General features: G+C 38.4%; 1 protein-coding gene across 3 annotated transcripts in view; it reads right to left on the reverse strand.

The window, feature by feature from the left end:
* Positions 1 to 27,985, reverse strand: part of sh3kbp1 (SH3-domain kinase binding protein 1) — a 67,396-nt gene that overhangs the window by 34,524 nt on the left and 4,887 nt on the right. For all 3 annotated transcript variants that reach the window (XM_036125089.1, XM_036125088.1, XM_036125087.1), the window contains exon 2: positions 13,576 to 13,733. In XM_036125089.1, the coding sequence (XP_035980982.1) occupies positions 13,576 to 13,733 (158 nt within the window). The remainder of the gene's footprint in view (positions 1 to 13,575; positions 13,734 to 27,985) is intronic.

Here is a 27,985-nt window from a genome sequence, read left to right on the forward strand (position 1 = left end):
GCACACGTCGGGTTGTGAATCTCGTGGTGTGGCATTAAGGCCCTAATGAGCAGATCCAAAAATATTAACACCACAACATGTTCCTTCGACAACACAAAGAAGAGGGGTTCTCTAGGCTGCCAGCCATTTAGAGACGATAATGACGTCTGGGTTAGATGGGTCTTCCATTTATTTATTTTTTTATTTCCTAACTGCCTCTTCTTTTTGGTCACACTACAAACAGACTCATTTTCCGTCTGCAGAGAGGAGACTCACGCTTCCCACAGTGAAGACGGCAATTAAAATCTGACATATGGCTGACGTGCGTCTCCTCCAGCAGGAAGAGGAAGATCAAAAAGTGAGCGGCTGTAGAAAAGCCCGTCTTGACTGAATCGACGGACTTTTTCCCTGAGTAAATCCACAACTAAATACTATAATCGAGGTTAAAAACCTATTTGTTTAGAGTCGCCTTTGAATGTGTTAAATCTTGCAGTCCAACTTAAAGCCCCGTTTACACTACCCTTGTTAAACCGATTCATGCCGAGCTCGGATCAGTTAACTGTGCCGAGTTTGGTTCTTAGGACCGTTAACACATCACGCTAGCACGGTTCCTCGTCTCCTAGTGGCGATCTACGGTACTACTGCTCTCTAGGATTGAAGGAGGGAATCAAGCAAATAAAAAAAATGGCGGCGCCCGTAACATTCAGGAAGTAATGTTTGGTTATAATTGTGATATTTCGTTGTTTGTGAAGAGTCAGGCGAAGAAGGCAACCTTTGGTAAATTTACTTGACAAAGTCGGATTTTGGGACGTGGATAAGACAAACAAACCTCTAATAAGGGCTTACAGACGCAGGAAACAATGACAGATGCTGAGGTTCATCACACTGCTAAGCAGAATTATCATTGGAAATCATTAAACAATTATGACTATATTACTATTACTACTATTACTAGAACAGTCAAAGCCAACTCTAAACTAATAGGTTTTTAACATTGATTTAAATGAACTCAGGCTTTCAGCACTTTTACAGTTTTCTAGAAGTTTGTTCCAGATCAGTGGAGCATAGGAACTAAATGCTGGTTCTCAATGTCTGGTTCTGGTTCTGCAGAGTAGGCTGGAGCCAGAAGACCTGAGTGGTCTGGAGGGTTGATGCACTGATAACAAGTCTGTGATGGATTTAGGTGCTAGGCCATTTATGGATTTATAGACTAAAGTCTATTCTCTGAGATACAGGGAGCCAGTGGTTGGAGATGGAATAGTGAGCTTTGCCATCTTTCTATCGATTTTTCAGGTTAGCGATTCATTAGCTAAGCATTTAGTATTTCTATTTTGCATTTATTTACCTTGTTGCAGTAGCCCAGCCCACGCCCCGCCCTCACTCCCCACATGTTCCCTGGTCCGCCGGGCGCATTTTTCCAATGTTAGATGTGGTCAGAGTAAGGCTCTGATACGCTTCGATACATTTTAATTCAACAAAAGACTGAATGAAATCGTCACGTTGTTTATCTGATAATTTTCCACTAAATTAGGAATTTCTTCCATCCCATAGTGACGTCAAACTGGAGGGCATATGGTCCAGTAGCTGGTGATTCGGTTCAGTGAACATCCAACAGAAGGATGACTCCACTGCCAAACATCTATGGCCGCACGCTCTCTGTGAGAAAATGTGCAAGGTTGGTTTCTCTCTACAGCCGAGCAGCAGCAGAGATCTGAGACGAGACTGCAGCGCGTCATGAAGTAGTCATTGGTCACAGAAGTCAGATCGACATGGTGGCTTTGCATCACGTTGCAGCCTTTTAAGTAGGCTAATGCAGCACCGAATCAATGCGTGGTTCTGCAGGCAGACAGCAGACCTGCCAGCTCTGCCTTCTGGGTATACAGCGGCCAACGCAGAGTCGCAAACATTAACTCAGACACTTCCACACACACAGACACAAACCCACAGACGGCCAGCTGAAAATAACTCACTCTCGAGCCGGAGAAACACCGGGCAGCCCACGTAATCACACAGCAGCCATTTGTTAGTCTACAGCTTCCTCTATTTTATGAGCGGATATGAGAGATGCAGTGTTTACACGGGGTTTTCTTCTTAAGCGGCAATCAAATATAGATAGGGAGTACAATCAAAAGCGCTCGTGTTTGTGTGAATAATTCACTCGGTGAGTTGGAAACCGGAGGGGAGACCGCGGCGTCTAACTGCGCTCCTCTCCCGAAGCCTTTTGTGGCACATTCCTGCTGCAGGGATATGGAGGTAGCCGTGGGTGAAAGGAAGCCCAGCCGAAAAGAGCGGAGGAAGAGAATGTGATTCACCGTATCTGAACAGGAAACACCTGCGTTATGCACGCTGTTGTGTTCGGGTCAGTGTGTGTTTGTTTGCATATTTGACGGACTAATAGAAATGATGCCTGTTGCACTTCGACGCTCTGAACGCTCAACTTTGCTTTGTGTGTGTGTGTCCCTTAAGGCCAGACGTCCGACTTTGTCTCTGCACTGGAAAACAGGAACACTGAAACGTTTTAAACACTTTAGGATTTACAGCGCCGGTCTCCCAAACAGTAGAAAAAAAAAACACAAGGGCCGGGGAAGCATACAGGGGAAATGGTACGTGACCCGTTAACCATTTCCTCCACACACTTCAAACAAATTTAATATTAGACAAAGATCTGGTGACTAAATCTAAAATTGCAGCTTTTAAAAGACAATTTCATTCATGAAGGAGAGAAAAATAAACAAACTACCCCCCCCCCCCTGTGTCATGAGCCGCAGCTTGTTCTGTCGTTGGTTCTCACATGTTCTTTTGGGTTGTTCATTATCGCCATTAAAAATCTAAAAAAAAAAATCTAAATTGCCATGCATATTTCACCCATAATTACGACTGCGACTTAGTTTTGGATTTTCTCTGCATCGACCTCAAGCGACAAAAATGGCCTGTAGATAAAGATGTTTGTAAACAAGGCTTATACTTTACATACTTTATATACTCTATTAATCATAATATTCTTATTCAAGCGAACAGCTTGTTGATTTGGACGTCAGTCCTTGTTGAACATAAAGTGCAACACACAAACAAGTCAATGTTTGACTGCTGCTTAATGCTATGGTCAGATTCCTGAAAGTGTCTGGTAAAAAGTATTGATTATATAAACTCTAAAAAAAAAGTTATTAAATAACATTATCTCGCTGATGCAACTCTCTTCTTTTCCATGTGGAGGCAAACCCACTTTAAATATGTTACCGACACCTAAAGGACGCGGCTTATCCATTAAACATAGCAAAGCCAAAAAATTGCATAGCTCTGCTATTTGGAAATTGTGTTTTTGTTTAAATTGCGATTATATTGCAAATGCGATTAATTGTCCAGCCTAGTTGGGCCCCAGGTGGACCAGCGGATCCACCTTCCTGTCTGAGTGCAAACAGTGGTATCATCTGCAAACTTCAGGAGTTTCACAGACGAGTCTGCTGAAGTTCTGTCATTTTTGGACTATTCAGTCATTTAGTTTTTTCTTCGGCTGCTTCTACATTCTCTTAATCAGACACACCAGGTTCTCTTCCCTCTCATCAAACCCCCAGTAGTTAAAATCTGGTCAGTTTTGTCTCCTCCTCTCTATATTCTTTGCCCTCTGCTTCGTTCTGTTGCCTCAAACGTGTTATTGGCCTCCAGTCTTTTTATCAAATTAACAATCGCTGTTTAATCAAATATCTGCTTGACAGGAAGTAGTTTTAAACATGTTTGGTTAATGTTTGACTGATAAGAGTGACATTTTTGTCTATCAATACAACAATCATCTAATTATATTTATTAGCCTGTTTGTTTTACAGAAATAGGGTCTTTTATATTTTTTTTATATGTTTTAAACACTCAATTATGTTATCTAATGGTGGAGCCGCTTGCCTTGAAATAAAATGGTGATACTTCTGCATGACCTTTAGAGCTATCATTGCATGACTTTTTCCATTTATAGTGCATGTTCTTTGCAATTTAAGGAAGTTCTGACATTAAATATTAGCCACTAAAAGATTTGCATACCATCTTGTTCTTTTCATTTAAAGTTCCTCAAAAAAAAAAAAAAAAAAAATATATATATATATATATATATATTAGGGCTGGGCATCGATTAAAATATTTAATCGCGATTAATCGCCCTGATTAATCGCGATTAATCGCGATTAATCGCATTGTATTTACAAACTCCAAGAATGAATTCAAAAGTAGTGTAAAGAGCACTTTTATTTTAATGTTCTGCTGCCATATGAACAAATGTGTTGTAACATTTGTAGCACTTATTTTATACTGGATATTTTCAACCCATCTATTGAATTTAGTGCACTAGTTTATCTTTTCTTCATAAGAGAACAAGCACTGCAGCCAAAATATGGCCTTTTTTGACCTGCTGTATATTAGCCAGTCCCTAAGCTTGATGTATCATGAAACTGTTGACCTTTTGGGTTTTGTGGTTTTTATTTTATTATTACAATTAAATAATAATAATAATAATAATAATAATAATAATAATAATAATAATAATAATAATAATAATAATAATAATAATAATGTTATGTTCAGTGTTTTTTCGCTAATCCACCTCTTATATATTTCAATCCTTATGTAATTTTGTCTGTGTTGTGTGCATCTGCCTGTTGCTTTAATCCTATAAATTTCCCCGTCGTGGGATAAAAAAAGGATTAGCTAATGTTATCTTATCTTAAATAACACTTTTTAATATATGTGGGTCTGTCGGGGCAATGAGAGAAGTTTCTTCTCCTCTCTCCGTTTCTGGGGCTCGACGTTTTCATGTTTTTTCACGTGCTTAGATAAATTTGTTGTGTTTCCACTGAAATGAACCGGCTTTTTACAAAACATACAGCTTGATTTCATTTACGGTATTAAAATAAAGCCAAACGGTGCTACTTCCCCTGATCATGTTTTTTCGCTGCTGCGGTGCGGTCTCTCTCAGCTGTTTGTGTATTAAGTTTGTGTGAGAGGTGAGTGGGCGGGCCAGGCTGAGCCTGCGTGCTGATTGGCTGGCGCCGCTGAGCCATGTACGAGAGGGGAGGGGGAGCGGGAGAGTGCTGCCGTGACAGCGCGCTGCAGTCAGCGCGCGTGCTGATTGACACTAACTGGAAGCATGTGAGCAACATGCGTTAATGCGCGATAAAATAAATATCGCCGTTAATAGGGTAATGAATTAACGCGAAATTAACGCGTTAACTTGCCCAGCCCTAATATATATATATATATATATATATATATATATATATATATATATATATATATATATATAAACAACCAGACTGAGATAAAAATCAACAGGAAGATCTGCGTTGATGTGAAAAAGATTTCTATTTCAGGCTGCACATGGAAAGAAGATAAGGCTGTGTTTTTTTTAACTGAAACCACCAACAGCACAAGCGCTGTGTTGATTAGCCAAAAGTCGGAAGATATTACAAAACTGACAGCAACTAGAAACACCTCTGGTGTACATAAGCCTGAAAACATTTCTAATCGTGGGCAACCGGGGAGTTCATACCGGACGTCCGGCAACTCGGAGATGCACATGGACAGTGTGAACGGCGGATTCTTTAGCAAGACGTTACACTCCATGAATTTTGCGATTTCATTATCTGTACATCAGAATTAAAAATAAAATAAAATAAACACTTAATATATATTGCTCCAAGAGTAAAAGATATAATAATCGATAAAGCTTTCTTTCTTTTTTAGTAGAATTGCTGAAATTAACTTGTTGGTGTTGTAACTTAATGTGATGCACTGGTATTTTTGCATATCGTCTGCTTTTTGTGCAACCCATAAACACCAAAAACACTGACAAATTCACTTCCTAGTGGTATCTTTTCAAACCAGGGCTTTGCAAACAAAAATAATCCCCCTTTGACAGAGAAATTCCCCTTAATCTGAGCTGTTTGTTCTCTTAAAAGTTATGGAGACTAACGAGGATGAAGGCAATTAGAAAGATTTGACAGAACTGAGCGTACCGACTGTTTCCCCTGAGACTAATGTGGTTTCTTAGATAGGGCTGGTAGCTGCTGATAAAAAAGAGGACCCTGTCACATAAACATCAGTATCTGGCGTGTCAAATCAGCCTCAGGCAATCTAAAACAATTTCTGTGCTAAATGACTTAACGTCAGATGACCTCTGTCTCGTCCATATTTACAAGCAAACACTGCTATCAAGACTAATAATGTTCCCTTTCCTGCCTCTCTGCTGCTTTTTTTTTTTTTGCATTCTCTTACTCTGTGCCATCTCTCTGACCTGTGTGTCCACGTGCACATCCAGCACTTCCAACAAAAACCCGCATTCATCAGCAGCACGGCAAAGCTTAATGCTGCTGATTGGCACTAACTGAAGTCTCATGACAGACCGGTCCGGTGTTGGCGCATTACTCACTGCCTCTGACTCTCTCTGTCTTCCTCTCACTCACTCATTCACTCACATATAAAGAGACAAACTCAAAATCCTTCATACAGGCCTCAGCAGCCATTGTCTGGTGCCTGGTGGCGTACAGTCAGCACAAATGAAGCAAACCTGTACAGAGACGTATCCTGGTGCTTTCTGCTTGTGGAACTTTTTTTCAGCTTCTCTTCCTAAGACAGACAAATACTTCCCTCTTTTACCTCACTACAAACTCTTTTGCAGCTTAAAAACCAGCCAAGTTATATCACTGAATTGTAATATGTTTACACCATCTGTATAAAAAGACTCTTAGCCTTTTTGTGTTATTGCTAGACTTTATAATAAACAATTCATTTTCCTTTTAAGGTCAGCAGGATTTGCTCGTTGCTACAGCAATTAAACAGACAAATTAATGGAATGTGTTTTGTTTGTCCCTGTTGTTTCTTTGTTTTTGTTTTTTTTAATTTAGAAGTTTATACTTTAGTATTTGGTAGAATTGTCCTTTTAAACTGTAACTGTGAGTGAAATGTTCTGTTATCAGGCTCCTCTCCTGTGGGACCAACTCCCAGTTTTGGTCCGTGAGGCAGACACCCCGTCTACTTTTAAGACTAGGCTTAAAACTTTCCTTTTTGTCAAAGCTTATAGTTAGAGTGGCTCATGTTACCCTGAGCTATCTCTATAGTTATGCTGCTATAGGCTTAGGCTGCTGGAGGACATCAGGGTCTATATTTCTCACTCTGCTGAGTTATCCTACTGTTCTCCAATTTGCATAGCTTGTTCTCTCTGGTTCTTTCTCTACATAGAAGGTACACCTGGTCTGGCACTCTGTTAGCTGTGACACCATTGGGGGAGGGGCGTCTCTGCTCTGTCTTCTGTCTTTTATTTTTCTTCTCTTTTGACTGCATTGTGTCTAATGAGGTCAGCTGAGTAAAAAGGGTTTAAATAAGGATTGGTTAATATAAGCAATGCTTCAGCCTATTCCTCTTTGGTTGGATAGATTGTCTTATCATTTTTTTACCTTGATATGTTTTGATCTAAATGTTTGAACCAAATAAATAAAGAATTCATTCATTCAATTGTTTGATATAGGACCGAAAGCAGGATTTTCTGATGACCGCTTCAGATATTGAACTTTGTTGCCATAAAGCCACTTTGTAACTAATTTGGAGGAATACTTAACCTGTAAGACCTATTTGCTTCTAACCTTTGACTCATGAGATGTTCCTGGGAGAGGCGTTCAACTCCAAGTTGCCTGCTGAGATCCATCGTGGTGTATGAAATAAATTGATTTCATCTTTTTTTCCTCCAAAGTATTGTTGGTGATTATGGCCAATCACTTAGATTTTAGTTCAATCAGACCACAGGATGTCTTTACCATAAGTTGTACAAATTTCCTTTTATTTTAAGCAGCAACCAACTCCTCCAAAGTGGTGACCTTTAAAAGACCTCTCTGGTAGAGTACTAAAAATATCTGTGGATATAAACTGCACTGTCACTTGGAGCTTTAAAACTTTGAGAAAACTGGGATGCATTAATATATAAGCTGTTTCTTTCTGCTCAAAGGCTCCAAACACGTTAAGATATAAAAACAAGAGGTGACAAAAACCTCTGCAGCTCCGTTTTCTCTGCTTAAGGCAGACAGCTGAAAGCTAGTTATCTGAAATCACATAAGTCTGCAGCTGAATGTCTTGGCGTGTGAGCGCCATATGGGTGATATATGGGGTGAGGATTAAAATCAACATAATTTTTTTTTCTGATGCATCCATTTTACCTTTGACAAGACTACTGTTACAAAAATATTTAAATATGCTGAGTTCTTCTTGTTCAGTTTTTTTAATTTCTGTTGATGTGGCGAACCATTACTGCTAAAATAAAACATTATCCTGTATGCTTTAATTTTGCTTGTTTATGCAGATATTGTCTTCGTATATCCTCAATTTATAACCAAGATTGATAGATTTATAGTTTAACCATGAGTTTAACCGTTTTAAATGCTACATTTTAAGCTTGTATGAAATAAGAGATGTGGGCTAAGAATGACGATTATGTCTTTAAAGATGTGAAGCCAAATCTGAGGCTCTCAGAAACAACATAAGTTTTCAATATTTGACACTTTAAGCGCAAGGAAACTTTACTGTACGGTGGAAGTTGGCGATGATAATACATGAGATATTACACATCCTGTAACAATTAAGCAGTGGAAAATCTTTGTATGCATACATTTTGATTTTCACCTACTAAACTCTGGGTTTAACCGAATGAATCATTTTATTTTAGTTCTGGACTCAAAAGTTCTGGCACGCATCAGAAATAGGTCTATAATGTTTGCCCATTGAACATGGATAAAACAAAACCTAACTATTATCTTTTTTGTGTTATCCTACTGTATAATTTACCTAACTAAAAAAACATGGCTGAAAATACGACTTAAACAGTGAGTAAATTCAACTTCAGCTGTTGATTTTCTTCACATTTCAATACAAAATTAGCCTTTTTTAAGGGAATATATTCAAAGGATGTCTGATTAGCAAGACTGTAAAAGATTCCTTTCCATTTTCTTTGTAATAGTACAATAAATACAAAATGTGAAAAAAAATCTATATGAAAATAAGGTACAAATTGTGAGTAAAACCAGCTTTAACTGGCCTACAGAGTAATGCTTTATTTCAAAAAGACCTTTCTGATGAGAATGCGTAAAGTGAATGTGAAGGAACTGATTGGCAGCACATTAAATCTCCCTTTCTAACTTTACCAAACTTAAAAAGGTGCAAAATAATTTAATAATGTGAGTAAATACCTTAAATCCTATATTTCATAATATTTTTGTGGAATATGCTATGTGTAGGAAAAGTTGTTGCAAATCTTGATAGTAAATAGAGGAAGATGGCTCTCTTGAACCAACTTAAACAGTTTTGGTGTTTGAAACATGTTTTTCTTCGCAATTATGAAACAATTAGAATCTTTGCCAAAAGGAAATAATTAATGCGAGTGAAAAGATAGCTCCAGCTGAGTCAGTATTAGGCCTTTGAGTGGAATCCCAATGTTATTTTTTACCAGAATGTTACTTGGGTACATAAGTGTGTTTTGTTACAAAGATTTTTACTCTTTGTGCATCTACTGTTTCTATAAAATGCCTGCTGACATGCCCAGATTGCTTTATTTATTCATTTACAGCTCTGTCCAAATGTTCCTCCTGCATATCAACAATAATAAGCTCCAGCACTGAATGTTCTTCTTTCTTCGTGTCAAAACCAAATTATTGACAGTTTGTATATCAGTATTTTTACTTCCCCTGACACCCCTACATCTCTAGTGTTAAAATGAGTGGTACAAAAAAAAAAAAAAAAAAGAAAGAGTGGTACGACAGATGTCCTTGGATTATTGTTTTTACAGCTATGTAGCCAATAAAACATGGACTAATTATATGGGGATTACGTGGGACTTTTGGCTGCTTCCGTTCACCATCGCTACGTTTAACAAAACCACGGCACAGCTCGCTGGTATAAAGTACTCTGCTGACACAGTAGAAATTTCAACATCTACATTACTCTTGCCACTATTTTATATAGTGTAGGGCACATATATCTTATAAAAACTCAAATACATGTTAGGTACATTGCTATTGTTAATTCTTCTTTGGTGTTAATGCCTGAGTTCGGTGTTCCCAATGTAACCGTGTAATTTTCATAAACCTGTGGCGGTGTACGTTTTGAACATGTTTTACAGCATTGGAAAAAAAAATGAACACGCTAAAGCCTGAGGCGAATAAATGGTTGTCGTGAAAATAATGAAACATGCCTTTAAACCAGGTTGTTTCTGTGCCTAAACAATGACACTGGCGAAAATAGCAACGCGTAAAGTAAGGTGAACCTGTAAATCAACATCACAGCGGACATTTGAAAGTAAAAAAACTAAAAAAAAATAAACCTGACGTCTCCTATCTTCAGGTCAAACGCTGGCACCGTTGATTAGCACCGTGACCTTACAGCAAGAAGACCATGGGTTCAAATCCGGCCTAGGGTCGTTCTGAATGGAGTTTGCATGTTCTTTGGGTTCTCCCTAGTTACTCCGGGTTCCACCCACAGTTGAAAGCCATGACAATTAAGTAAATTGGTCACTATAAATTGCTCTTAGGTGTTATTGTGTGTGCCTGTGATGAACCCCGCCCAATCGCATAAGGATATATAGAAGATGGATGGATTCCTTAACTTCATGGTCTAATCTTCTTTCGACCCCCCAGCTGCTTGTGTTTTGGACACCAAGTTATGATTAAAGAAATTATCACCAAGCTGTAGACAAGGAAGAGAAAAAGGCAATGATGAATGGCATAACACGAAGCGTGTACTGGCTGAATCCTAGAATTGTTTGGATCTATATATATATATATATATATATATATATATATATATATATATATATATATATTCATATATATATATATATATATATATATATCCATCCATTTTCTAACCCGCTTAATCCCTCATGGGGTCGTGGGGGTTGCTGGTGCCTATCTCCAGCGTTTTTATATATATATATATATATATATATATATATATATATATATATATATATATATATATTTTTTTTTTTTTTTATTTTTTTTTTTTTTTTTTTTTCAAAGTAAGGTAAGGTAATACGGCAGACTAATAGTTGATCAGACCTACTATAAAGAGCAGACATTGCTCACTGTTTGGGAAAGAAGTGAGGACTTTCTAAATTGAAATCAAGTAAAAAGCTACTTAGTTTGGAAGCGGAAGCAGAAATAAAACTTTGATTACTTAAAAAAAAAAAAAACCTGAATTCATAGCATTTTTGGTACTTTTTACACCACATTCTTTGTGCATCAGATATGGAACAACTGCATTTCTAAATATCTTTGTGTTGACAGTTGCCCTTGGCTGCTGGTTCTAATGAGTCAGTATTTAGAGAACAAGCTGCTTGCATCACTTCTTGAAATACAGAAGTACTCACTGCTTGTTTGTACTTTCCCCTGGCTTTTTTTTTTTTTTTTAAATCATTCACATTTTCCCAAAGTCGTTACTCTGGGCTCAGATCTTCAAAGTTGCTGGTTGCGGGTGATCAGAAGCCGGATATTATGAAGCAATGGAGTGAAGCTGTGTGAAAATATCCCGAACAAAGCTTCTGCTGAACTCTTACGAAAGGCCCGCTATTTAGAGGAAGCAACGGTTTGGTTTGTGGCCTTTCCCACTTCCTAATTCTCCAAACTCAAGGTCAGTTAGATTTGGACATTTTTTGTTTTAGTGACAATTTAGAGTCGGCAACAAAAACAGCTGCTTCCATAATGAAGTTTAATGAGCGGATTGAAATGACGTGCTCTCCACCACCATGATACACACACTGTAGCTAAATATTTCTACTGGGGTTTTCTACATTTGCATCTATCATTTGGTTATGAAACAGGCTGTTAGCAAAGGAGCAGAGCGTTTACTAACAGTGGCTCTTAATCCAAGTTTCTGAAACTTCGATCTATTTAATTGTGACAATATGTGGTAGATCTAAACAATAATTAGGAAGTGGCAGGAACCATGTTATGCTACTATTAAAGTTGCAGGTCATTTTGGTGTTTGCACATCACTTTTTACCAGAACTTTTAACAGAATCCCTGCTAAAGAAACACATCCCCACAGCGTGATTATGCCACCTCCATGAACATGTCATGCAGGGTTATTTATTCTCAACAGGCAATGCTTTAAATGTAGTAATTTTAATTGAATGGACCAGTTCCTTGTTCTACGTGTTTGATGTAAGAAAATGTGAGAAGTCCTAGCCTCTAAATGACGAGATGGCTAGACCTTCTTTTGCTTTTTTTTTCCAATAATGGCTTTCTTCACACCATTCTTCCAAAAAGGTCACATAGAGGCCAATAGAATAAAAGGGCAATAGTTGTCTTGTCAACAGATGCTATCACTTGAGCCATCTATCGCTTAAGGCAGGGCAATATTTCAAGATTTTCAAAATATCGCGAGATTTTTTTTAAAGATATATAAGATGAAACTAAATTGTTTATATTACCATACCATACCAATTTTATTCATAAAGCACTTTGAACACCAGCAGGAACCAAAGTGTTGTACACAATCATAAAATACAAATGATCACTCGTAAAACAAAAAGCAAAATAGTAAATAAAATTAGTAATAAAAGGAAAGTGAAATGCAATTAAACAAAGTCAAAATCAAACTATTGAGATTGTCTATGCTGTGTTATAACTATACTTTTATGTATTCCAGTAGGTGATTTTTCAGCCGCTTCTCATATTTATCTACAGATGTTTGTTAAAAAATATGTTTGTGAGACATATGGGATAAAGCTTTTATTCAAAAATGACTTCTTATTAGGGCTAGACAATTAATCGTATTTGCAATATAATCACAATTTTAAAAAACACAATTTAAAAATCGCAGAGGTCTGCAATTTTTGGCTACGTAACATTAAATGGACAAGACGCGTCCTTTAGGTGTCGGTAATATGTTTAAAGTGGGTTTGCCTCCACGTGGAAGGGAAGAGAGTTGCAGCAGTGAGATAAACTAATTTTATTATTTGTTTTAGAGTTTATATAATCAATACCTTTTAACCAGAAACTTTCAGGAATCTTACCATAGCATTAAGTACAGGTCAATCAGTTTAATACATAGACTTGTTTGTTGGCTGCACTTTATGCTCAACAAGGATTGATGTCCAACTCAACAAGCTGTTCTCTTGAATAATAATATAATCATATATATATATATATATATATATATATATATATATATATATATATAATTTTTATTTTATTTATTTTTTCAAATCCCCCCAATCAGTCAGACACTTCTTTAGTTTGTAGAGTGTTTTTAATAACTAATAAAGATACAGTATTTTTCTTTTGTTGTAAATTTGCTCTTTGCTGCTGGTACGCCTGATTTTCCTCACTGTGGGACATTAAAGGATCTGTATATCCAATTGTAACTTTAAAATTAGGGCCTAAAGTCTAAGAGGTGTTTAAATGATATTTCACAGCACTGAAATCGCTACAGACACCCACACAAATACCAAAGCTAACCACAACTAGATGTTCGGTCTGCTGCTGGTGGTATTTGCTTGGGTTGATGCTGAAGGGTGAGAAAGCAGATGAAAATGTGGCAGTGAAAGCGGGGTTTTCCTTTGTGATCACTTACCCTGACAAAGTTATCGGGGAAGAACCCCCTGCGTCCGCCCAGCTCGCCCTCCCACCAGCCTCCATCGTCCCGCCGTATGTTCCTGATGATGTCGCCCACCGTCAGGGTCAACTCATCGTCCTGCTGAGCCTCATAGTCGAACTCCACCACAGCCTCCACTGTGCACACACAAAGTCATGCAGATGGTTGGTCAAAGGGTGCAGATAAAACCACCTTGTATTAGGGGTTGTTGTGCATTTTATATTTATTATTTCTATTGGAAATGAAAGAGCAACACGCTCAAATTGCGTCACTAAAATCATAGCATTGAACAGTCAGCTTTAACAAGGTGTCATTGGAACATAAGAACTTGCATTGACAAATAAAGATTATTATTATTATTATAAAGAAGCAGACGTGCTTAATGCAAACGACGTTCTCAACATTTCAAAAACCTGCGTTTATTTATCCCTATGTGGTAACGCATGTTTGATATCTCCTGCTCTCGATCTTTCATTGCATTGTTTGTGTCTACACAAACCGCACGCTGAGCGCACCTGCCTTTGCCACAAGCGCATCTATGCAACCTGACTGGGATTAACACATTAGATATAATCTTTGTGACATTAGCAGTTGGAGAGACACGTAACCACATTTATTGATGGTGAAATGGTAAATGTCATGTTAATTTTAAAGCCGACACCCCAAAAAAAGACGTGCAGATAAAGCCAGCAAGCAAAACATCCGACAATGAAATGTTTGTTATTGAGTTAAGTAAAAAAAAGAATTAAAGGTGCATCAGCCACATGGAGCAGCAATGTTGTCACTTGAGGAGCTAAGCAAAACGATGGCATCTCGGTAATAAAAGCAGCCTAGCTTGTCAACATAACCAAGGCGTTGCTGAAAATACAAGTTATATGGGATTGAGGGATCCTTTATATTTAAACTGCATTGCTGTATTATCAACCCTCCAAGTTTTTCCAATTTTTCACATTATATCTAAAAATTATTTTACTTCAACTCAATCTGTTTAAAGGGATTTTATGCAATAGACGGTTAGAACACCTTTAGACCAGATCACTGAAGTGCAAAATTCAAGCTAGCAGCACACATACAATTAAGTATTTAAATTTAAGTGTGGAAATAAAACACATAACTTGACCACATGTTGCTGCAAAGTGATGCTGACATCAAGCTAAAACTTGACACTATTGACCTGCATGCAAGAAAAGTTAGGCTCTTAAAATTTCTGAGATGAGAAGTCATATAAGACAAATTCTTTGTTTAGCTTTGCTGGAGTTTCATTTAAAACGGCAATGTGAATCAACCCTGCAGCAACAAATTGATGCTAGCTGCGAGGATTTAACTAAAACACTAATTTTCACACGCTATTTTTAAGCTTATATGAAACAGGGTTGTTGTTTTTTTGTTAAAATCGGTGCTAGCTAATACTTGCATCCAGCTAAACCCAGCTAATTATCATTTAAACATGCTAGTTCTCTTGCAAAAATGGGACAGACATCTCTGAGAAACACATCTGCCAACTGCAATTAATTATTCTATAAACACTTGTGTAAGATATATTTGATCATTTGCAACACTGCATCTAATAAACACTTCATAAACAAAGGACCGAGTTAAGATAAGACACGCGTATTAATCTCATTAGACAGTGCCGCACTAAAGGATACGTGTACCGACAACCAGAATCTAATGGAAAATTAGGGTGGGAAAACTGTGCTGCAAAGAGGGAAATCTGTTACTTTCTGACTTTGAAATATTTAGGGTAATCACAGCTGTGGCAGAACAACGGATGAATGTGCGACTTTCATAAACACAGTCGTCCTAGAAATGCTCTTTCAACTTCCCAAGCTCAACAGGAAGAGAGGGCCAGACGACCACCTAGGTTTCCATTTGCTAAACAGCTGTTGCTAAAATCTCAAATTCAAAAAACATAATCCAATGGAAATAGACCTAATGTTTATATATGAACAGATAAACATAAGGAAACAAGGCAACAGCTAGAATGCAACAACAAAATTGTAAATATGCTTTTTTTATTATTTTACCTTTATCTTCTAATAACTACCAGATAACTGTTCTCTCTGTCAAAACCTTCTTGTTTGAGCCTTTCATGTCAAAATCAATCTTATGTGAACATGTTGGTTTCATTATTTTTACTTCATGCAGCTGTGGTGTTAATAAATATGACAATAAACAATGCGATATTGTCCTGATCTCCAGAGGTTTTCTTTTTCTTTTGTGTTTCCAGTTTTTCCTTGTTGGTCATTAATGTTCGTTAAAGTCATACCATATCTGTCTATGCTTTTGTGTTTAATTGCTTTAGTTTATTCTTTTGTTCCGTTCTTTGTACATTTATTATTATTTCTGTTCCATCTCTGTTTATCTTTTCCTCTTTGTTGATAATTAATAGTTTCAGCTCAGAACTTTTCATGTTAATTAGTCTCTCTCCCTCAGCTTACTGGATTTCCGTCTGCCGCCACGGCTCCACGTCGCATTTCTCCACCCCTGCCTCTGTCTTTGGGCCCAATGGTTCTCATTGTTCTCTGCTGGATTCATCCGTTGTTCTGCTCTGAATGCTGTTTCTCTGCCATTTTCGTTACACTAGATGTTCATTCCATCGGTCTTTCAATGATCTGCTCCTCCCGTGACTACTTTTGTAACTTTCTTTATTGATTATTAAAAATGCTGTTTTTGCCACAACCAAACTGCTTAGATCCTCCATGCCAGATACATTAAACCAAACAATATGACCCATTTAGGGCAGCAGCTATTGATTATTTTATAAATCCATTCCTTAAAACCAGGCATACACTGTACAATATTTTCAATTGTTGAACTCAGGTACAGATCAAACTGTACGATGAAATCGCAGGGTTTAAAAGTTCACTGCTCACCAGATCTGTTCTCACACTGTATGGCCCGGCGCTCTGATGCGACCTGACTGCTCACATTGTACGTCTAAAAACCACATGTCAGACTCAGCCCCGTAGGGAGATGGCGCTACTCGGACTCGTCTATCTGGAAGCCAAACGTAAACAGTAGAAGAAGAAAAAGACAGAAGTGTCGATGCTCACTATTAAATATGAGGCTCACTAGAACGAAACGCGCTGCCTTGGCAATTCTACCAGTTGCTCCTCCGTAGTTTAACTCCATGTCACACGTACCGTCGCCATGCTTCTCTCCGCTCCTATGTTCTCGTCTGAGAAGACCGTGTTTGCGTATGCGCAGTGCGTGAGGTTGGAGGAAATCGGCTCGTAGCTCTGCTTCACCAGCAGGAGGCGCTCACGATCACCTCAGGAGGGCCGACTGAATTTCAAACATGTTTGATTTTCATCCGACTGTCCGATTCCTGATCAGGAGGTGGTCGTGAGAGGCTAATCACTCCTCGTTACGCCCGGTATACGACACGATGCAGGACGAACGATGCAGCTGAAACTCGGCCCGGTCCAAAAAAATCTCGCAGGACAGAAGAATCGACCCAAAAAGGGCAAAAACTCGTACAGTGTATGCCCAGCTTTATTGATTATTTTTATCAATTAATCGATAAATCTAAAAAGAAATAAGCCTGCTGATAGCTTTAGATCTAACTTTGAATCGGATTAGCTTGTTTTTTCATTACTGATTTGGTGTGTAAAGGTATTTCTTATATTTTCTTATCTCTTATATGTCCAGGTTTACCTTCTTAAATGCCAAATGCATTAATTTTTGCACAGTTGTGTATTAATTACCGCTCCGAGTGGGTTGTTCTTTCAGCAAAGGGCATGTTTGATAGTCTGTATGCTACAGTTAACAATTTAGTTATCTAATTTGCTAACAATTATCTATATACCCAACTAATCACAATTAATCCAATTAATCATTTCAGCCCTAGATCCAATATACTGAGAGATTTCTAAATACACTTCTTCAGTAGCTTTTAAGAAATAGACATATTTGCCTCTTTAGTCTTGAATCTGTGTTTGGCTCCTTTAACCACAAGAACAGACTGATAAAGGTCACCTTTCAAGTACACCCCAGATGGATATCCTTAATGCAATAAGCAGAGCCGAGCTGTTCAAGGCCGCTTTTGTTTAAGAGAACCAGAAATATGTTTATTTGACGTAAACAACATTCATTCGTCTAAGAAGCTCCCAGGATTTAACACTTGATGTTTCAAATTATACTGCTTTGTGGTGGATTCTGTACAAGGCCCATGAATTCTTGTGAGATTCACAAGATCTCAATTATGACATTTTCCATCTTTCAAGGCTTCAAGTTCAAGCATTAGAGGCCAAGACGCTGTAGGTTAGATCAGTCGGCCCAGTATGATAGAAACTGCTCGCGTGAATCAGACGTGACAGGGACAACCTGAATACCCTTTGTGCACACATCACTGCGGATTCCTTTGTGAAAGAGATTTTCTTTTTCCTCTTTTGGACTTTCTTTCGTAAGCAGTGATTGGGGAAAGCAAACTGAGGCCGGTTAGTTAAACGTTTTTTTCTTTTTTTAAGCAATACCCCTTTCACAGAATTGTGCCTCTTCCTTTTGGCTTATTGGCGTAAGATGATCTAATTCAATTAGAAAATAATGCTCCAGCATTGCCTTACTACGTTTTTGACCCTGTGACATACACAATTTGATCACCGCATAATTCCGCCTTTTAAATGAGCACTCCAGCTCTCACGCACCATCTATGCCATGACTGTGACAGAATTGACGTAGCACTGACTCAAATGCTGCAACAATGTACCAATAATAATTTTACATAATCTACCGCCATGTTATGAGAAGAGGTGGCAAGAACAAAGTTCTTTCTGGCCAGTATATTTTATACTTCTCAAGAACTCTTGGGAAGTCCCCTCCACTAAAGAATTTGTAATAGCTGTCAGACACCACATGAAAAAGGTTATGTCAAGTCTTCTCTGTCTTCCAATCATCCACTTCACTTATTTACTTAGAGACCAACTGCTTAAAATTGCGAAATACCTCAACCATGATTGCCATCTAATTTAGACTTTTCTCTGTATTAACCACAAGCAACACCAATGGCCTGTAGGTCAAGATGTTTGTAAACAAGGACTATTTAAAACAAGAAATTTAACTGTTTTTATTATTCAGAACATTATTATTCAAGAGAACAGCTTGTTGAGTTGGACATCAATCCTTGTTGAACATAAAGTGCAACCAACATACTACTCTATGTATTAAACAGTCTGACCAGCACTTAATGCTGTGGTGAGATTCCTGAAGGTTTCTACTAAAAAATATTAATTAAAGACAAATAAAAAAAATTAGATTATCTCACTGCTGCAACTTTCTTCTCTTCCATGTGGAGGCAAAACCACTTTAAACATATTACAACACCTCATTGTTACATGAGCAAAAATTGCAGACTTCTAAAATTTGGAAATTGCGTTATTTTTTATTTTTTTATTTGAGATTATATTGCAAATTTGATTAAATGTTCAGCCCTAGCATAAAACGCCATTATTCTCAAAGGAGCATTGTGCAATTTTTTTTTTATATATATATATATATATATATATATATAATTGTAATTGATGCATTATTAAGAGAACATGGGGTAACTTCAACCTTTCTAACTTTTTCACCTCAGAAGACATTGTGCCTCTATAGATACCTTTTCTCTTCTTCTATCAATGTGCACAACGCTAGTGTCATTTCACCTTGTCACCAGAGGGGGCAGACGTCAGCAAAAATCATGGAACTTGCACTATGCTCCTTTAAGTATGATGGAAGAAAAAAAAAGAAAAGCTGATCTCAAAGAAAAACTAACCTCGAAATGACTCAAGTTAGTAGATTCTTGAGATAATGTTTTCTACCATAATTTATAAACATCATGCTGGATACTTGTGGTCCAAATGTTAGTCTTTAAAAAGGATCCGGTTGGATTGTGACTAGACCAGTGGTCGGCAACCATTTTAACTCAAAGAGCCATTTTTGCCGCCACTGCTATGAAGTAAAATTTGCCTAGATGTGCTAAAAAGATTTTTATAAATAATTACTAGATGAAGTTTTAATTTGAATGCTAATGAATTTAGACTCTATCAGATTTTAGAAAAACACGAGTCATCTAACTTTTACAAAGGAAGCCTTATTTTGTAGAACAAGGCTTGCTGAGTGAGCTCTTTCCATAAATAAAAGCCTTGGCGACTTCCTACTGTAGATACTCTATGCATAAATAGCATAGAAATATACAGAAGAAGAACTACTAAAACCATATTTTCTTGCTGCCTATATAATTAAAAACATTTCTTATTTGGTTGTAAAATAGCCACAGTAAAGGGACCCCTCATCCAGAGCATCCGTTAGTGAAACCTTAACATGCAAGGAAAATACAAGCCATATTAAAAATGAAAGAGTATGCAAAAGTATTGTTGTTGTTGTTTTTTTTTTTAACCTAAACCGAACACACCCATACAAAAACATGCAGGGAAAGGGTTTTTATCACCATCTGCATGATGGCCACCGGGGGTTGATCCTTGTTTAAACATCAGCCAGCAGGAGAGGAGAGGAGAGGATGCGAGGAGGGAGATTCTGGGGTCGGGTAACCATGGGAACTACAGTGTAAAGGCGTAGCTAACAGAGTAGCTTACTCCATCTAAATTTCCTCACACTGTGGTGAAGGCACAGAACGACGACAGAAGGCACAAATAACCCCATTTTGTGGAAGCCGTTGGGTTCCAGCAGGAGGTCAGGGCATTCCCGAGAGGGTACATCACAGAGGAGGAGGAGGAGGAGGAGGAGGCGGCGGAGGAGTAAGGCTTTCACAAGATGCCAATATCAAACAGACAAAGGAGGCGACTGGAGACTACAAGTCAGCCTGCTGGTCAGATGGGAAGGATAGGATTCTGGCTGCAGATAACTACAAGGATTAGTTGCAGATGTGATAGTAGTGTGTCACAGAGACCATTTTCTGTAGCTGGTGGCGGCAGCCTGTGTGTGAGAGAGAGAGAGAGGAAGTGGCAGGCAGCCTGTGAGTTGAAGTGGAAGGTTCTTTCAGTAAGGAGAAGTGTGAATTTATAGCTTGTGACAGTTCTCTTGCAGACCACATTACAGTACAGTTAAAGCGGCACAGCGGGAGAGACCGGATCCACCACGCTCGCTGGCATCAAATGCAGCAGGGAAGAGGAGACGGCAGCTCGCGGCCTCTGCTCATCACCGATCAGGAAGGAGGGCGCGAAGTGACGGCAACACGAGGTTAATGGCAAATGTAGGGAGGAACTTCAGCCCATTGGAGAACTCGCAGAGGGGGTTCAGTGCAACAGAAATGAGATCACAGAAGCAAACAACCACAGTCAGTGATGTCAACACACAGAGTGCACGTTTGGGCAGATATTCACGCCAACATCACTTCATACAAAGTTTTTTGGCCCAATGTTGTGAAAGCCAGGCTAGGCGTACCTGACATGACAGTAAATACAATTTTTAGGAAGTCCACACCTGACGGGATTTAAAAGGGAAGGTAGAAGTCGGCTACAGTAGATCAAATGACTTGATTCCCTTATCGGCAATCTAGAAAGGGTGATAATGTAATTTAACTGATTAATGCTCATCATTCTACTAAGATAAAGATTATTTTATATGCAAAAAACATTTCACGCAGCTGCTAGTCTTCCCTGGTAAGAAGAGGAAAGGAAAAGGGCCCATAAATGCTGCTCCTCAGACTCTACAAACTCCCTCGGTGAAATATTAAATGTTAAAATTCAAGACTAAACAAGTAAAGCTTGTCTGCTATGTTGCCAAGAGGAAGGCTCTTCTCTCAAAAAGGACTGTGACTGCCCTTGGGTTTGCAATGCTGCATTTGATCAAACCCAACCATCAACTCAACCAACCGCATTTAGACAGCAATAGACATCTATATCTGAACGAATCATTCTGTTCACTTCTCAACCACAACTTCACACTGTGCAAGCCTGTCAATAAAAAACCTGGTCGGGGGGGTGGGGATGTCCTTTTTAACAGACCAGACCAAATGTTAAGATTCATGGGGTTGCAATCAGAGAGAAGCTGAACACATATGACTTGAAGCGTTTCCAGCGGCAGAATATATAGCGGCAAGGCTTAGTTTTGTTAAGGTGCATCCTGAAGGAACCACAACTCCTGTGTTTTCACAGGTCTGCCTAAAAATGGATCAGACAGCTGCAGCTGATCCAGAACGCTGCTGCCTGCGTCCTCACTAAGACTAAGAAAGTAGAGAACATAACCCCAGTTCTAAAGTCCTTACACTGGCTCCCTGTATCTCAGTAAATAGACTTTAAAATACTTCTGTTAGTCTATAAATCCCTGAATGGTTTAGCACCTAAATACCTCACAGACTTGTTATCAGTGTATCAACCATCCAGACCACTCAGGTCTTCTGGCTCCAGCCTGCTCTGCAGAACCAGAACCAGAACCAGACATGGAGAAGCAGCATTTAGTTCCTATGCTCCACTGATCTGGAAAAAACTTCCAGAAAACTGTAAAAGTGCTGAAACCATGAATTCCTTTAAATCAGGATTAAAAGCCAATTGGTCTAGAGTTGCCTTTGACTGTTCTAGTTAAACTGTTTGACTGAAACATCCTTAGTATAAGTTTGTAGTCCAACTGTTCTTAAAATCATGAATATTTACTTTTAGTTCCCATTTTCCCATGTTTTATTATTTTGCACTTTTTCTACATTTTATTCCAACTTGCTTTTATCCTGTTTTATATTTTCCTGTTCTAATCATGTAAAGCGCTTTACATGATTACAAGAACAAAGGGTCAAAACTCTTTAAAAAAAAAAGGCATCAGGGAGTGAAAGAGCCAAAGCGAAAACTGCTTCTACAAGCAACTACTATTTCAATTAACCAATCAATAAGTTCACTCGATTCAACAAATGTTATAAAGTCACAAACACATTCTCTTACGTTACTTGTACAACGGAACAAGGAGCAGGAAGAAGAAAAATCTTGCATATTCTCAGTGATTATAAAGTATATTTCATGGCCATAGATATTAAAACAACTTACAGTATAAGTTGCAAACAATATCAATCTCGTCATTATTAACTCAGACGTTCATAACAATCTATACATTTTTCTTTATAAAGTGTTTTGTATTGATTTTTAGTTGGGCCTTTTTTCAATTCCTCATCCAAATTATTCCAGTATTTCACTCTATGTACTGAGACACACATTTGCTTTGAAGCAGTAAGAACAGTTGTCTCTATCGCTCGATCTTAAAGCAACAAACTGTTGTAAATTAACAGGCAATAATCTCTTTCTAGCTTTAAACATAACTAATATAATTGTTAAATTAAACAAGTCAGACATAGACGGTTTCAACTGAAACTGCAACAGTTGGGAGCTGCGAGTCTGGACTGATCTGAGGCACAGCCATTGTCAGATCACCACAAAGTAGACTAAAGTGACATCAAATCTTAAAATAAATTGGGTCTGGCATAAAAGCTATGAGCATTTGAATCAACTGAAAGTGTCTCGCACAGAAAAGTCTTTATCAAATTTCAATGTTGGCAGAAGCCTTTTGTTTCTGCAAGCATTTAAAAGATACAAGGCCTTGAGAAGACCAGAGATTGAGTATCTGCGAGTCTGCAGACAAAACACAGCTCCCACTGAAGCGGTCAAGAAAGAGATTTGCAGAGGAATCTGTGATGAAGCCTGCAGCGTCCTCCAAACAGCTGCAGCTCGTTTAGATAATGGGGAAACGACTCACACAGACCCAGCGAGAGAGGGATCTGTGCAGAGCCGCGATGACATTTCGGCGGTTTGCAGCCAACCTGTGTTTAGTTCTTGTTTAGTTTCAGCGCCTCTGTCATTGGTGATGTCAAGAGCAGCTGTGTGTTTGGGCCTGTAAAACATTCATTCTGGACCAGAGCCCACTGGGAGCCAAAAACCACCCACTCCAGCTCCAACCGCGGATCGGATCACAATGCTTCGGCGAAGAGGGAAAATTCCTACCATTCTCAGCTCGCCATTTCTGCTGTTCAGTGAATCCTGTGGCCGAGTCTGCCGCAAGCTCCCATTGTCTGTTTGTAATATTCTACCACTATTAGTGGGAGGGCTTGGTGTCAGCCGCTCAGAGAAAGAATAACTTTGCAGAGTAGGCGGTGAGAGCAATGCTGGCGGGGAGGGTTTTTCAACTTTCACATACGGAAAGAAATACATAATTATACTCAGAAATGAGAGCAAAGAAAAAGAATCTGCTCATGTGATAAAAAAAATACTTACAAACCATGAAAAATGTTTTGTCTTTTCTTGTGTCATTATGAAAAGCATCTAAAATGAGCCCAAACTCTTCAAGTGCATCCATGTTATCTGCCTTGCCGCCTCTTAAGATCACTAAAGTGCAGGTAAAATCTATAAAATATCAGTATTAGGCGTCTGTAAATGTTACTCGGACCACCTAAAACGACCCTACGCTATTTGTGCAGCACTCTCCTTTTTAGTAGAAATGCTAATTAAATGTGCTTCCATTTGGTTTTACTGACAATGAATGTTTCATATTTCCCAAACTAGTGTTTACCCTTATGTTTAATTTTTAAAACTGCATGCAAACGACAATCTGCTTCTAAGGTGGCACCATTGCTACATTTCTGCCTGCCAAAGCAATTTCTCTTGCACCTAAATGAGTCAATATGTCTGCATTTTTTTTTTTTTTAAATCCAACCACATTTAAGGATATTTGTTTAAATTACAGCCAGAACCAAAGGCGTGATATCCCCCATAGACCCACGCTCTTTTTATGTGCATGAAAGACCTCACCATATAACCCAAAGATCATTTTATCATTTTAGGGTATTTTTTCATGTTGTCTTTGAAGCAGCAAAGATATATGCATCAGGTTGAACCTGTACATAACATTTGACGCATAGATAGATGTGAATTTCACACTTTTGCAAGACATAAATTGAGTTTGCTTCTGCAAACAGTTAGAGCAATATGCATTGCAAATTGTGTCTTAAAATGGAGCAGATAGCGTGTTCAAATAAAGTAAAAAAAAATTTAAAAAAAAAATAAAAACTGAGTGAAGCATACAGCTTAATTGTTTGGCCCTTAAGTCTTTTTTTTTCACTTAACGGCTAGAAACAGAGACAACTGTATTTATTACAACGGGTAATTTCTAAATGTCGTTGATACATTAGGCTCCACTGCTACAAACATAGAGCTGATAAATTCCATCTCAAACCCATGATCCACTGAATCGTCTTACTACAAACCCTGACTATTAAAGCAAACGTATCTAGAAAAATAAAATTCTTACTTGTTGAAAGCTATTTTAAATCATACTAAATTTGCACTAAACCCAAAGCTAGGTGATGGACTTGAACATAAAATGGAACACCATTCAAACGACATCCAGTTTGTGTCAAAGCAAAACCAACAAAATCACTTCTCCTTGTAAGCAGGAACTCAAGCTCTCGGTGATATCTGAGTCTATTTCTAATTTTAATTGTCAGGTTTGGGGCAGCGCGTTTTATTCTAATTCAGGTAAACCACAATATAGACACTGCAGACTTTTAAATGGCAATCGTGTTGTTTTTCAATCTGCAGCAGCTGTTGGGTTGAGCTGTTGGGTTGAGCTGTGTTTTCAGCGAGGTTAAGAGGTTTGAGTAAACTGGGATGTCAACACAACATCCGGATGTGTAACAAGTGTGCGAACATTTTTTCACATACTACCACATTCAAAGCAATAAAATAAAAAAATGTGAATACTGCTGTACTGACCATAAAAAATATTACTTCAGTTGAGATCTGTACATTTGCAATGTATGCAAAACAGTCCAGACGATGATACGCTTGTGTCAACGCATGAGTTATTAAATGGAGACAAAACCGTGGATGTATTTTCAGACAACACCTTAGGCACACCACTTCCTTGTAAGTCAGGAAATCAGCCAAGATATCAGGGAAGGAATTGTAAACTTCTACAAGATTGCTTCATCTTTGGGTACAATTTTGAAATGCCTGAATTCACCGCTTTCATCTGTTTAAAACGACTAATTATTAGCATTAACGCCACGGGAATGTTCAGCCATTGTTGCAGTTCCACCAGTTCTGTCAGGAGAAATGGGCCAAAATTACAGCAACTTTTAAAAAAAAACTCTGTGGAAGAATACCCAAAACATCTGACCCAAGTCGAGACATTTAACAGGCAATCATGGAAGCTTTTGATGCTAAAACGTTTTATGTATTCTCCAAAAACATTTGGCATTTTGTAACTACAAACAATTTTGCTAAAAAGTGAAAATGTTGGTATGTTACAACACTTTCTGTTAGCATAAATAGGCAATAATATACTTCATTTTGAACTTTCACCGTCTTTTATTCTCTAACTTGATCCAGATCTTTGTAACCAAGAAGCCAAAGGGTCAATGTTAAATGGTAAATGAACTGAACTTATATAGCGCTTTTCCAGTCATGCTGACCACCCAAAGCTTCAAGGAGAGTGGTGGACTGTCATTGTGATGGAAAAGAAAAAGAAAATGAAGTAAAATGATTTAAGAGTATGGTCATTATGTTCAAAAAAAGTACACAATGTCAAGTACAAAGTGTAGTAACTCCATGTCCTTCGTGAGAGTGGAGTAATTATTCACATTCCATGGAGATGTACAATGAATGAAGGTAATTAACACAGCCTGTCTGAGTACTAAGAGAAAACTCAGTCACTTATTTTTTTTATCGCCTTGACATAATACGAGTAGTGGCAGCGTGTAATTCAGTGGCAGAGAAACATTTATCATGATGGCTTTTAATATGATGGCAGTACTCAGCAATATTAGTGAAACATCCTCAATAAAATGTATATAAAAACTACTGAATCTACTGTCAAAATTAACCAGCTGCTTAAATGATCCCCAATTATTAACAAAATTTAAACAAAATACAAACCCTGTGACTTCTAAGGCACTTTTGTAAAGTTCCTTGAGATGACATGTTTCATGATTTGGCGCTATATAAATAAAATTGAATTGAATTGAATTGAAAATTTAATTCTAAATGGATGTCATAAACTTCTATTCTCTTAGCTTTTTGTATTTAGCTAGCTGTGCTACAGCACAAAATGTGGCTGTAGGCGACCTTAAAGGTATACTATGCAGCCGGGGTTGATTTTCCAGCGAGGCTCCCCCCAGAGGGCGAAAGTAAAAGTGCACTGTCATAACAGCTCAGCTGTTCTGGTTTCTCCGTCAAGCCAGGCGCGGTTGTTTTGAGCTTAGCAGACAGGCGAACGCAACGAAAAGTGGAAAAAACGGCAGTACAAACAATGACTAACACAGTGAAGGTATGAACATCAAGCTTCCCACAGCGCTATCTTGACGAGGCCGCCGCGGCCGCCGCGGCCGCCGCGGCCGCCGCGGCCGCCTCGCCAAGCCGCGGCCGCCGCCTCGCCAGTTTTATTATTATTATTATTATTTTTTATTTTTTTTATGTTGGGGAGAAGCTACCGCCACCACCTCGCCAAGCCGCGGCCGCCGCCGCGGTAGCGTCTCGCCAACATAAAAAAAAACAAATAATAATAATAATAATAATAATAATAATAATAATAATAATAATAAAACTCAATATGCTTGCATGTTTATTTGACTTAACACGCGGTTCTTTGTTGTTGCTTTCGCGCGTGCATATAGTGAATGGCAGGGCAAAAACACATGGAGTTCTCGCCATAAAGCGAGACTTCTGTGTGTGCGGGCCGAGGGCTCTTGCAATTGCAAGTGCGGTATTTCCCCCACAGACCACCAGGGCGGCCGAGAAAACCTTTGTTCGACCTGAAATGACTCATTTAATCATCCAAAACGGTATGGAACACATTAATTAACTGAAAAATGTTGCATAGTATGCCTTTAACAAATACAACAGATCAATAGTCAGTATCGGGTGTATTTTTATTTGTTTCCTCCTCTAATCAATACACGGATAAAAACATTCCCAAAAGTTAATGGTTTACTCTCAAGGCAATGGCTCACGCTAGTTTTAAACTGCTGGCAAGTCCTGCACCATCTAACTGTGATGCAGTGCTAACATTTAGCTTGTATGAAAACAACAAGCGGAGATTAATTTTCAGGCTGTCTTACTATAGGCTCTCAGCTTTTAAACATAAAATCAAAGAGTGCACTTTTAATCAAAGATTTTCTTATCTTCTCTCGAGATTTAAACTGTCATGTTTCAGGTATCCTGTAGCAACTAACTGTGCTGCACATAGACATTATATATGTAGACGCCCCATGGACTGACGCTGCCTATTGGAGCTGACGTTTCAACACGGCCGCCATCTTGGATGGGTCTCTCATACACTCCCAGAGAATTTATGTGTACTGAGGTAGCCCAATTAAAATAAATCCTAAGACCCCAAATTTATACCCTATTTTTACCGAGTTTGGTTTGTTACAGACAGCAGACATGTGGTTATGATACAGGATGGTGTCACA

This window comes from Fundulus heteroclitus, chromosome 21 (assembly GCF_011125445.2).
Source record: "Fundulus heteroclitus isolate FHET01 chromosome 21, MU-UCD_Fhet_4.1, whole genome shotgun sequence".
Classification (NCBI taxonomy): Eukaryota; Metazoa; Chordata; class Actinopteri; order Cyprinodontiformes; family Fundulidae; genus Fundulus; species Fundulus heteroclitus.